At 33.9% G+C, this 13,279-nt stretch overlaps 1 protein-coding gene across 1 annotated transcript; it reads left to right on the forward strand.

Moving 5' to 3' along the window:
- Window positions 1-2,042: 2,042 nt before the first annotated feature.
- Window positions 2,043-8,854, forward strand: LOC131046877 (amino acid transporter ANT1). The gene is made up of 2 exons (XM_057980688.1): window positions 2,043-2,525; window positions 7,300-8,854. Exons 1-2 carry the CDS (start codon window positions 2,322-2,324, stop codon window positions 8,335-8,337), a joined length of 1,242 nt encoding a protein of 413 aa, XP_057836671.1. The 5' UTR covers window positions 2,043-2,321; the 3' UTR covers window positions 8,338-8,854.
- The last annotated feature ends 4,425 nt before the right edge of the window (window positions 8,855-13,279 follow it).

Raw genomic sequence — 13,279 nt, forward strand, 5'->3', positions numbered from 1 at the left:
TTTTTACGGTCTGGATGTTTTTTAATCTTTCTAATAATGTTTAGCTTGGTTATGTGAACATGATGGTATTGATAGGCATTTATAGTTAATTTTGCTAGACATGGGGACTATTTATAGTTAATTTTGCTAGGCATGGGAACTAACTTGCTCTCCTCCTATTGCCTTAGTTAAACCATAGGAATTGATTCAATGATTTCAACAAGTTGAAAGACGCTTCAAGCAACCATGCTAGTGCATCTCTATTCTTATCAATGGAAATGGAAATGGAAATCTAGGGATTGTTTAATGTTAAATCTTAATGTCCTGAGATGATTATTTTGTCTCCCATGAAATCCACAATGAAATAGGGTTTGTGTTATTTTATACAAAACCCTAGTGTGTAAATTTGAACATTTGACTCTCAAGTCTACAAGTGACATAATAGAAATAGGGTCAACTTGAACCGAAGAATAAAATTGAATTTGCAAGCATAGGGGTCAAATCCACACCTCCATGTTTGACCAAAGATAAGGGATTCAATATTAAAGATTTAGTTTGGATTCTTGGGATGTAAAGACCTAGATTTGATCAAGGTTCAAATCAATTGACAACTACTACATAAAAAAGACCACTTGTACTAGTTCTTACATTTTTTACAAATGAATTAAAATGAGTTCAAATGAAAAGGAAAATTTTCAAGGCTACTTTGTTCACCCTTACACCACTAAACTCTTGAACCAAAAAATAATATATATAATTATTTTAAAATGTTCTATAAAGCATTCTATTATAAAAAATTGAGGGGGGTCAGAAGGGTTAAGATGAGTTGGTATTGTTTAAGGTGGATTTATGAAATTCCTTAAAGGGGCTCGAACAATTGTTATAAGGAACTATGTGTGTGCACTCCAAGTTCTCAAAATTGAATCTACACCTTACATCGTCTAGTTATTTGAAACCATGCTAGTAGATACCAATAACTATGTATTAATGTCCATAAATAAACTATTAAATAGTAATAGGGTTCATTCCATAGTATGATGGTTAAGTCGTGGCATTGTTGTTGTTGCCACAAGGTTCAAACCTCCAATGGTCCATTGTGACCACAAGCATTGTGCTTTCATTGATCATATGTGCTCACGGGCTTGCATCTTAGTGTTGATGTTGTTGGCATTTATGCCAAGAGACTTAGTGCTCTAGATGAGCATTCATGCCTATGACTTTGTGCTACAAACCCTCACTAGGTTGGTGTGCTTGCAGGTTTTGTACCCCTACTAGGCTACCGTTCTCACGGGTTTGAATTGTTTGCATTAATGTTGTACATTCATGAGGTCCTCTAGTTTAGGTCAGGCTAAAAATTGCATTCATAGATAAAAAAAATATTAATAACTATAATATATAAATATATATTATTTATAAAAATGAGCATTCATACCTATGACTTTGTGCTTGCAAGTTTTGTGCCTTTACTAGACTATCATTCTCACGGGTTTCAATTGTTTGCATTAATGTTGTAATGTTCATAGGGTCCCTTAGTTTAGACTAGACTAAACAAAATTATTCATCGATAAAAAAAAATATTAAAAAATAATATATAAATATATATTATTTATAAAAATAAAACAAAAGAATTATCAAAATATAACAAATGAAAAAATATATATACAAAAGTAAAATAAATATATTGTAATTGCCCTTCATGACATACAATGACTATAAAAAATTTGCTGATTTGGTGATTCATTGAGCTTGTGAGTTTATATGAGTTTGAATTATTCACAGTAATGTTAGTAATGTTATGCATTAAAGCAATGACGAGGTCAGTATTCTTAAATAAAAAACTAAATTATTATTTGAAAAATCAAGTTTAAAAATCTTCTATATAAAGAAATTAATGTATAATTATTAAAATTTATTTAAATTTATACCGTACAAATGGATTTCCAAATTTTTTTTAATAACTGATATTAGATATATTTTTAGGATATGAAAGCTAATTAATTACTTTTAATAGGAAGCCATCTCAATTCCTATGAACATGCTGCATGGATCTTTGCCCTTTCAGATCCTGACCATCCAACACTTGGATACAAACTTGGAAACTAGTGATTGGTTGGCGATAAGGCTACCAACTTATATTCCTTGTCATGTACTTACAGCAACAGTCCACCAAAATAGCTGTCAAAGATCTCCATGAAAAAGTTAAACATAGTGAAACCAACTACCGGTGCCGCAGATTCATTGAAAAAGGCCGACAGTACCATTATGGATATCTAGTCAATGCCTTCGTTTCTTGAAGGTGGTGGTGTTTACTGAACTGGGTATCTGATTTGCGGTGCATTAGAATGGCAGAGGAAGGATTACCTTTGTTGGGACACAGCAGGGAAGGGTCTGCATCAATTGCACAGGCCTTTGGCAACATTATTGTGTCTATTGTTGGTACAGGTGTCCTGGGTCTTCCTTATGCATTCAAAATCAGTGGATGGGCAGCCAGTGCATCAGCCATATTACTTTCAGCACTATTGACATATTACTGTATGATGCTTCTGGTAAAATTCCTATCTTGTTCAACAAAGATGAGATTTTTATTGATAAAATGAATGAATGTTATCAGATTTCTACAATTCATTTGAATTCTCTTAGTAGCTTCTGGATTCAACTGTGTGTCTGTCAGCACTTATCCGAAAGTGTAAAAAATGTTTAAATAGACACAATCGAATCCAGAAGCTACTAATAGAATTTGAATCCAATGGATTCAAGTGTGTCTATTGGCACTTTCTCACATTCGGATGAAGAGTCTGTTAAGAATAAACCCAGTTAGCTATCTCGCATGCTGTTTTATTTTTGGTTTTGGTTTTTATGTTGTTTTTTAGGTTAAATCTCAGCGCAATATATGGGTTGCCTGAAATACAAGTTTAATAGCATTCTGAAGATGTTTTGTAGATTTTGATCATGCTGGTATGCAACCCATAATTATTACATCACAGTTTAGTATGAATTCATAATCATTGCATCAATTATTGGATAGCTAATTACAGTCAAGGGGATTCGAACCTCGAATAGGCTTTCACTAGTGTGCACTTTGACTTAGTATTACACTGCAATTCACTGGATATACTAGGGATAGTTGAGTTGCAATCCATTGAATATGCTTATCTTTAGCAGAATAAAATGACAAAGTTGAGATTTTTATTAATAACTTGAATAACCTAAATGTTTTAGCCTTTGCTTTCCTTTTTCTACTGGATGGAGCAATTTTCAGTGACTTCAAGAGTTTGTTAAGAATAAAGCCAGTTGGCTATCTGGCATGCTGTTTTATTTATATTCTTGGTTTTGGTTTTTATGTTATTATTTTTTAGGTTAAATCTCAGTACAAGCTTTGGCTTGCCTGAAATACAAGGTTAATGACATTCTGAAGATGTTTTGTCAATTTGGATCTTGCTGGCATGCAACCCATAATTTTTACATCACAGTTTGGTATATATAAATCATAATCATTGCATCAATCATTGGCTAGCTTATCACTATTAAATGCATGAAGTTTCCACAGTCTATGATAGATTTATAATTGTGTCTGTGTCAATTTTTTCATCAATGCTCCGGATCATACTCCATCATCCGGAGCATCATCGTCATCAGGATTGAATTGATCTCTTTTCTAGTTCTCATCCATGATGATGGATCATCGAGCATAATCCGAAATGTTGATGAAAAAATTCACACAATCAAATCAAAAAAGCTTCAATTTAAACAGCTTATTGCAGTCAAAGGGATTTGAACCTTGAATAGACTTTCACTAGTGTGCACTTAGTATTACATTGCAATTCACTGGACATACTAGGGATAGTTGTAAAGATTAGAAAGAGCAGAAAAAACAATAACAGAAACAAAAAAGCAATAAGAAGAGACAACACACGATTTATCGTGGTTCGGCAAATATGCCTACATCCACACTCAAAGTAGGGAATAACTTCTATTAATCAACTCCAAATACCAATACATACATGACTGCACTCAGTCATTTATACAATCACATTCAGATGTGAAATGAATAGTTTGGGGAAGTCGAATGGTCATGTGACCGTTGGGCTTCACATCCCAACAATCTCCCCCGTGAAGGCCAACTGGCACAGCCAATGCACTAGCATCCCTGCTTCCATTTTCGAAATTCACATTAAAACCAACCTGCTAGATTTTAGCTTCGCGAACTCTTGTTCACATACGCTTCGAATTAGCCTTTTCCAAATCAAAGCAGAGTTAAAAACTCTATCAGGCACAAACTCACCCATTATGCCAAAAACTGAAACACCACTTTGTCCCAGTTTAAAATACATTTGTTCATCACCATCACTTGAACTCCCCTGTAACAGAATATCTACCAATTCACAATTACTGGATTCTAATATCCAAACATAAAACTCAGACCTTACAAGGAACAAAACAATGGCATTATTTTCATCATCAAACAACTCCATCAGATTGTTATCACGAGTTCGAGTTCTCTCACCCTCAGGTTGTTCATTATCGACGTTGGCACTATCATCCACATCCATCCAATCAGGTTGGTGAATGTCAATGCATTCTGGTCGAGATAAAACATCTCCTCCTCCATTAGAATAAGCATTAACAGATTCAATAACATTTTCATTCACTCCATGTGACGCCTGAAACCGCTTGGAGCGATGCCCATTGTCCTCTGCTCCTATCAATGGTCGCTTTCGCTTCAAACCAGAAAATTGACTTTTATCATTTACTATGTCATCTAAATCCATAGGCTCATAGGCTTCTATGAAATTATCTGCACAAAGGTTGTCATCATTATGGGAGTGCCTCTTTATTTTCGCCAAGGTCATGCCATCCGTAGAGCTCTCCGAAGCCAAAATTTCTCCTAGGCCTCCTTGCCCTGCTACCTCACTCCAATCTACACCCTCCTCATCCTGGGAGTCAACAGCAGATTCAACTTGGGTTTCCAATGGCATACACTCTTCCTCCCACAATCTCTTGAGTTCACCCTCTTTAACAACAACCACTTTTTCAACATCTTTCAGCTTAGAAATTCCAGCGTCTATACAGGGACTATCATGGCGTTCAACCTTCACCACACGAATGCCAACAACTTCCCGACCATTAACGGTTTGGCCAATAAGTGCCAAGGCTGGCTCAAGGGGAGAGCAAATAAGAATCCCAACATCCTTTTCTTTTGCTGGATTCTCCTCTTCAACTGAGTCCCCTTCTTTCTTCCAGCCATCCCACCAATGTACGCGGCGTTTGAAGCATAATTTTACATGGAACGTAAAACTGCCATAGAAGTTATAAGTTTTACCTTCTCCTTCTTCCTCCATCTCTGCTCAAGCCAACATGGCTTTGATACCAATTGTAAAGATTAGGAAGAGCAGAGAAAAAACAATAACAGAAACAGAAAAGCAATAAGAAGAGACAACACACGATTTATCGTGGTTCGGCAAATATGCCTACATCCACACTCAAAGTAGGGAATAACTTCCTGTAATCAACTCCAAATACCAATACATACATGACTGCACTCAGTCATTTATACAATCACATTCAGATGTGAAATAAATAGTTTGGGGAAGTCGAATGGTCATGTGACCGTTGGGCTTCACATCCCAACAATAGTTGGGCTGCAATCCATTGAATGTGCTAGGGATAGCATATGCTTATCTATAGCAGAAGATTAATTCCCATTGAGTGAATTAGTGAAGAATTCGAAAAACCCATCTGCACCATGCACTGGACATACTAGGGATAGTTGGGCTGCAATCCATTGAATGTGCTAGGGATAGCATATGCTTATCTATAGCAGAAGATTAATTCCCATTGAGTGAATTAGTGAAGAATTCGAAAAACCCATCTGCACCACCCCCATCTAAAACTAGTATTAATAGAACATCTTTGAGTAAACCCTTAAAAGTCTTTTTTTAATGGTTTAATTAATTGAAGTAACTTCTCAAATTACTTGTGAAGAAATCCATTCCCATTTAGAATGAAAAGCCAATTTATCAATAAGCCTTTAAAACACCTTCTGTGATGGTCTTTTAAGAAAATCTGCTTTAATGGTTGCCGTAATTCTTGCAAGCTTTGCTGAAATTCATATGAATCCTAGTCCCATCTAGTATTAGTCTGAATGAATCATCTTTATATGAATCCTTAGAATTAATAGATCATTTTTGAATAAACCCTGAAAAGTTCTTCTTTAATGGTTTCATTAATTGAAGTAACTTCTCAAATATTTCTGAAGAAATCCATTCCCATTCAGAATGAAAAGCCAATTTATCAATAAGCCTATAAAACACCACCTGTGATGGTCTTTAAGAAAATCTCCCTTAATGGTTGCAGTAATTCTTACAAGCTTTGCTGAAATTTACATGAAGAATTATAGGCCCATCTACAATTAGTCTCAAAGGGTCATCTATGAAAAGACCCATTTAAGGAAAACTCTGTTTGATGGTTTCAGTAATTCTTGCAAAATTTATGTGAAGAACTCAGATGCACCTATCATTGATTTTTGTCTCTCAAATGATGAAAATTGAAAACCTATTTGTTAGCTTAATTTATTTTGTGAAGGACTATATTAGGCCTTCGTGATTGAAACAATTTTTGAACCCTTGCTGAAACTTAATAAATCTATTCATATTAGATTTCTTGTGCTGAAGGTTGAAAATTAAGATTCATGGGCATGCCCACCAGTTTTTTGGTCCAGGTTATTATAACATATGTAAGGCTTCAGCCTTACTTCGAGAAAATAGGCCAACAGACTTTATGGTAGATTTCTAGAGATGAAATCCCATTTATTATTTGTTGCATTAATCCAAAAAACATACATGGAAACTACCATTTAAAATTTGCATAGTTACCTGATATCAGGATATGAAAACTGATACAGGGACAGGGGTGCCATTTGGATACATGAGTAAATGAGTAAGGGTTTTGCTGCATCACATACAAATGTAGTTACCAAAAATTGTGGGTATAGGGACAGGGATCTGAGTGGGGATGTGGTGATCATTCATATACTGTAGTTTCTGATAAGCTATTTGTAATGATGCATTTGTAAGAAGCTGGAGTACTGTGCTTTTGAAATTGTAATCATTGCTCTCTTCCTTTAGCTTTCTTTCTTGTTATACTATTGTGATTCTTCTATGTTAGTATAATCTTCTCTTAGATCTTAGCTTTGTTAAACAGGATTTCTACCCCATGTAATGAGTTTTATGAGGATACAGCTACAAACAATAATTAGGATCAAAGCTTAGGAAAAGAAAAAGAAAAGAAACTTACAGTTACTATTTGATGGGTTGTGTACAGGTCAAATGCAGGGACAAAGTAGAGCAGCTGAGTAATGTAAGTATATTAACATATGGAGACCTTGCAAGGCACACTTATGGAAAAATTGGGTGTTATGTAGCAGAGACAATGGTAATAATTTCTCAATGTGGAGGGTGCATTGCCTATTTGGTTTTTATAGGCCAAAATTTGTCCTCGGTTTTCACAGGATCAGCTGACAAGTATTCTTTTTTCATATGCATATTTGTTCCTGTGGAAATTGCATTAGCTTGGGTACGCACACTGACATCACTCTCTCCCTTCAGTGTTTTTGCTGACATCTGCAATCTTTTGGCCATAGCAATTGTCATCAAGGATGATTTGGGTTCATTTCAAGGACTAGAGAAGGCAGATGCCTTCACAAGCTATCAGGCCTTGCCATTTGTAGCTGGAGTGGCAGTGTTTTGCTTTGAGGGCTTCAGTATGACATTATCACTGGAAACTTCAATGAGAGAGCCACAGAGATTTGGCAGTGTCCTGGGTTGTGCTTTTTTCTTCCTAGCTACTGTTTATACTGGTTTTGGATTGATAGGCTATTTGGCCTATGGCAGTGAAACTCAAGACATAATAACTCTCAATCTTCCCAATGATTGGTCTACAGTTGCTGTCAAGGTAGGTCTTTGCACAGCCCTTCTATTCACATTTCCTGTCATGATGCATCCTGTTCATGAAATGTTCGAGATGAAATTGATGAAAAGTAGCTGGTTCCAGAAACTTTCTTATTCATTCTCATGGATGCAAATGGTACTGTTAAAGATTCTTCGAGCTGGTACTGTTGTTATTCTTGCAGTACTGGCTTTATCTGTCCCTGGTTTTGGCATCTTTGTCTCTTTAGTGGGAAGCACAGTTTGTGCTCTTCTTGCATTTGTTTTTCCAGCGTTAATTCACCTTAAAACCTTTAAAGGTTCTCTAAATTCTGCACAGAAGGCCTTGGATATGGCCATTTTAACCTTTGGAACGGTTTTTGCTGTCTATGGCACATACAGTACATTTGTCGTAGTCATAAAGGGTGTGAACTGAAATCTGAGCTTTGGATTTCAAATAGACTAAAGCTTCAAAACTAAAATTAAATTGACTGCAAGTACTTTTCCAAGATATAAGTTTGTCTACAAACTTTTTGTAGAGAAACCTATGCAAAGAGATACTGCAGATCAAGGACGGCAGTACTACTATTTTCTGTAAGCTGCATATTTCTCAAGCTTGCAGGTTTGACATTCAGTTGATAAGTGCATCTGAGCACAAACGTACTTGAATAATCACTTATAAGCAATCATCAAGTGCTTATTCAGTTTGAGAAAACTTGTACATAATACATTCTTTCATTGACTTCCAATTTTGTGCAAGATAACAGACTTAAAATTGGCATTTTTTCAGCCAACTTAATAATGGCATATTTAAGAGGACACTTATGGTGAGTATGCTGAAACTGCGGATTCATTTTGCATTCTGTGTTTGGCACAATCTGACGAATGACTTTCATTGATCTTATTTGTGAAGGCTTACATATAATATCTCTTTCAAGATCGATTGCAAATGATATATTTGGAGTATCATCAAAATAAAAATAATAACTTGGATTTTTAATCCTTAGAAGTGAAGAATTGAATTTTTTTTCTTGATTGCAATGCAAGATCTGCTTACAGATTAAAACAGATGCTGTATCAACTGCTAGTTCCTTGCCTATGAATAGGAAACTAGTGTAGGCACTAGTTCCTGGATTAGGGGGCACTAGTGAGGTTCAAAAAATGACTTAGAATTTTTTAGTGATTGTTCATTTCAACCTCTTGATTACTTCTTTAAAATGTGTCCATGATCCAAAGTGTTGTAAAATTGTCTACAAATCAGATTGTGTAATGAAAACCTTATAAGGTGGCTAGGTCAAAGGGGAAGTGGCCTCAATCAACCCTCTTATGGAAAATTCAAGCATAGATCCACATGATAATAATAATGGCATCATGACATGAAATCCAAGGGGAAGTAAGTGAATTCAAATGAAAAACTCACCCTACTGTGCTTACTAGGGGAGAATGGAAACAACATAAAATGAAAAACTCACCCTACTGTGCTTACTAGGGGAGAATGAAAACAACATAAATAGGCTGTGCTTACTAGGGGAGAATGGAAACAACATAAATAGGGGTTTGTGGGAGAAATAAATGGAAGGGAAGATGGAAACAAAAGGCTACAAAAGTGATATGGATTTGAAGAGGGATGCAATGGGGAGGAGAAAATACTAAATTAGGGAGAAATGTGGTGGATTAACAAAGTTGGGAAGGAAGTTGGAGAAGGAAGAAATGTGGTGGATTGACAAAGTTGGGAAGGAAGTTGAGAAGGAATATAAGAGGAAAAAAAGAGAGGAATACAACGGAGTTGGAGAAGGAATATAAGAGGAAAAAAGAGAGGAATACAAGAGGAAAAAAGAGAGGAATACCACCAAACAAAAGTTATTCCATGACTAAAATGACTAAAACGAATATAAGAGGAAAAAAAGAGAGGAAAACAAAAGTATAGCAAGTCTTTAAGACTCCAAAGCTCCAATATCTACAATCCAAAAGAAAGAAATAATATTATGAGTGAGTATACACCAATATCTACAATCCAAAAGAAATGTGAGTAGAAATAATAGTATGAGTGTTTATGAGTGTATACAAAAGAAAGAAATAATATTATGAGTGAGTATACATATAGAAAGAAATAATATTATGAGTGAGTATACACCAATATCTACAATCAAAACGAAATATGAGTAGAAATAATATTATGAGTGAGTATACACCAATATCTACAATCCAAAAGAAATATGAGTAGAAATAATATTATGAGTGTTTATGAGTCTATACAATGGTAAGAAATAAATAATATTATGAGTGAGATATGAGTAGAAATAATATTATGAGTGTTTATGAGTCTATACAAAAGAAAGAAATAATATTATGAGTGAGTATACATATGGTAAGAAAGAAATAATATTAGGAGTGAGTATACATGTGGTGTAAAATGAGATAATATTATGAGTGAGTATACATATGGTAAGAAAAAAATAATATTATGAGTGAGTATAAATGTGGTGTAAAATGAGATAATATTATGAGTGAGTATACATATGGTAAGAAAGAAATAATATTATGAGTGAGTATACATGTGGTGTAAAATATAATATTATGAGTGAGTATACATATGGTAAGAAAGAAATAATATTATGAGTGAGTATACATGTGGTGTAAAATGAGATAATATTATGAGTGAGTATATATATGGTAAATGAGATAATATTATGAGTGAGTATACATATGGTAAGAAAGAAATAATATTATGAGTGAGTATACATGTGATGTAAAATGAGGGTAGATAGTCTTTATTGATCAGATGGAGAGAAAGAGAGGGTAAATATAAGATTTTCAAGTCATTGATCGTTACAAGGTGAGAATTATATAAGAAATAAGATGATTCATAGGGTAGTCATGAGAGAGGATAAGTGAGCATATAGTTTTTAAAGGAGTCGCATTAGAAATGAAAATAATGATAGTTTAAAGGTGAAATAACACATAGGAGAGAAGGGGAGACAATTGGAAAGGGAAAAGGGATGACATGAAATTAAAGGACATGAAAAGGGGAAAAATAAGTAAATGAAGGAAAATAAATGTTAGATAGAGGTAAAGAGGAAAACTAGAGAAAGAACGGAAATAAATTTTAAGTATAGGGAAAGAAATTGTAAGGTATGCAAATTCTATTATTAGATTTTACCTCCACTTTAGAAGTTTGATGGGAGTTTACGGGAAATAAGCTGAGTATAAATGAAATATCAATGATATGTCTATTTTTCATTTCTTCAATTGTACCTAGTAATTTAAAACATCCATAAAAGTAGCCAATGTACTCTAGCAAAAGAAACTATCAACATATGAAATGGAAACACATTTAGGGAATGGAATACAAACTCAAATACAAATCTATCTAAAACTAGTATACCTATATTTAAAAAATATATGTAAAATATGTCGAGAGATATCTTATAATAGAAGAGAATCATTATAGTCGTGGATGCAAAAAAATTGTGCATCTACCTGATGACTGACAAGGGTTCTATTTTATTTGGAGTAATAAAATAACACCTCCACAAAAGCCGAAACATGGCATATTTCATGCATTTACCCGTCATTTGCATGTCAAATTGTTTCAAAAATAGATTTTTGTTTACAGACATTTGGATGTCATTGTAGATGCCTATCAACATAATAAGACTATATAATACATGTTACAATATCGTGAACATTAGAAATGTTGATCACTTTTGACCTTAACCACGAGAGGAGAGATATATGAATATCCACTATACAGAAGAGTCAAAGAGGAAAGAGGAAAGGGAGTAGAAATGAACCACAAAGAAGATGCCTTGAAGGTAGAACAAAAAAATAGAAATGAAAACATGAGGATACTAGATGTAAACACTCAAATATCATTGACATCAATTTCTTATCACCACCCATCTCAATGCCTAACAAGCATTCATTCATTTAAAAAGAAATCATCTAATCATTATTTAATAAATACATTAAATCATTAATTAATTTTCTTAATAAAAATTAAATTAATTAAATGATATTTTATTATTTAATTAATTTAAATAATCCATTATCCACAAATTCAAATCAATAAATAAATCCATTTCTGAATCAGATGTCCATTAATTAATTTAATAAATATTAAAATCAAATAATGAATTAACTAATTGATTAAAATGGTCTAGAAATCATAAAAATAGAAAAATCATAAAACAAATCAGTTAACCATTCAAAAAAAATAAAAAAATAAATTGATAAATCAATACACTAATTAAAAATAGCTTTATTATCCTTATCCACTCCACCAATACTGTGACATCATTGAAATCCTATAAATTGAAATTGAATCCTCATCATTCAAATTGCAATTCTAGTTGAGTAGGTAGATGTTACAAAAATGAGTGACAAACATATAGAGCTTATCCATTAAATCTCTATATGAGGCTTGTGTGAATGTTAGAGTGAATAAATTTTAGTTTTGTTTTGATTTCTACTTGTGTTATTGTAATGTTGCATGCTTACACTAGCTACTAGATATTAGTTATGATGACAAGATTTATAAGGTAGTCACCCAAGGATAGGGTTAGGTCAAGCTAACAATAGTAATGCAGATGATGATGGTAAAAAATGTAAAATAGTAAAGTGTTTGGCTATGCGGTCACCACCCATAGCTATATGTGGTTTCGACCCCAATGCAGTATTTATTCAACAATCACCACCTTGGTTACTTGGTAGTTGCCACCCTAGTTATATGTGGTTGTCACCCCAATGTATTGACTATTTGGTTGGCACCCTAAGTATATATGCTTAGAGAGGGGTTCAAGAGAGGAACACATTGGGACATGCCCCTAAGTGAGCACAAAGCAATAATGATTGTACTAAAATGTGGAAAGAGTAATAACCAAGAAGGAAAGGAAATTATGATGTTCAATGGGTACACCAAGGTCATGCCCCACAAAGAACGGTAATCATATAAAGAGTGATGAGGAAAATGGGAGAGAGAGCATATGATGAAAATAGGCAAGGCGTAACTAAAAAGTGGGGTAACATTGAATTCATTATCCCAAAAGAAGAATAGATGTGTATTTAATAGAGTGTGTCATGTTGAAGAGTCTTAGAAGAAATATAATGTGTAGGAGATGTAAGTGATGTGGAATTATAGAACTAAAAAAGGTCATGATAAAAAGTAAAGAAGACAAAGAAATCAAAGAGAAATATTTCATAATGAGAACTAACCCATAGTTTGTAAAGACAAATCATGAGGAGAAGAAGATATGGGAAGTGAAGGATAAGTGAATACTCACCCAAGATGCAAGGTAGATATTAGAAATAGAATGGTATGATAGGTATATCAAGAAATGGATTGAGTTAGGAAACGAATGAGGTAAGTATTTCATGTT

Source organism: Cryptomeria japonica, chromosome 4 (assembly GCF_030272615.1).
Source record: "Cryptomeria japonica chromosome 4, Sugi_1.0, whole genome shotgun sequence".
Lineage (NCBI taxonomy): Eukaryota > Viridiplantae > Streptophyta > Pinopsida > Cupressales > Cupressaceae > Cryptomeria > Cryptomeria japonica.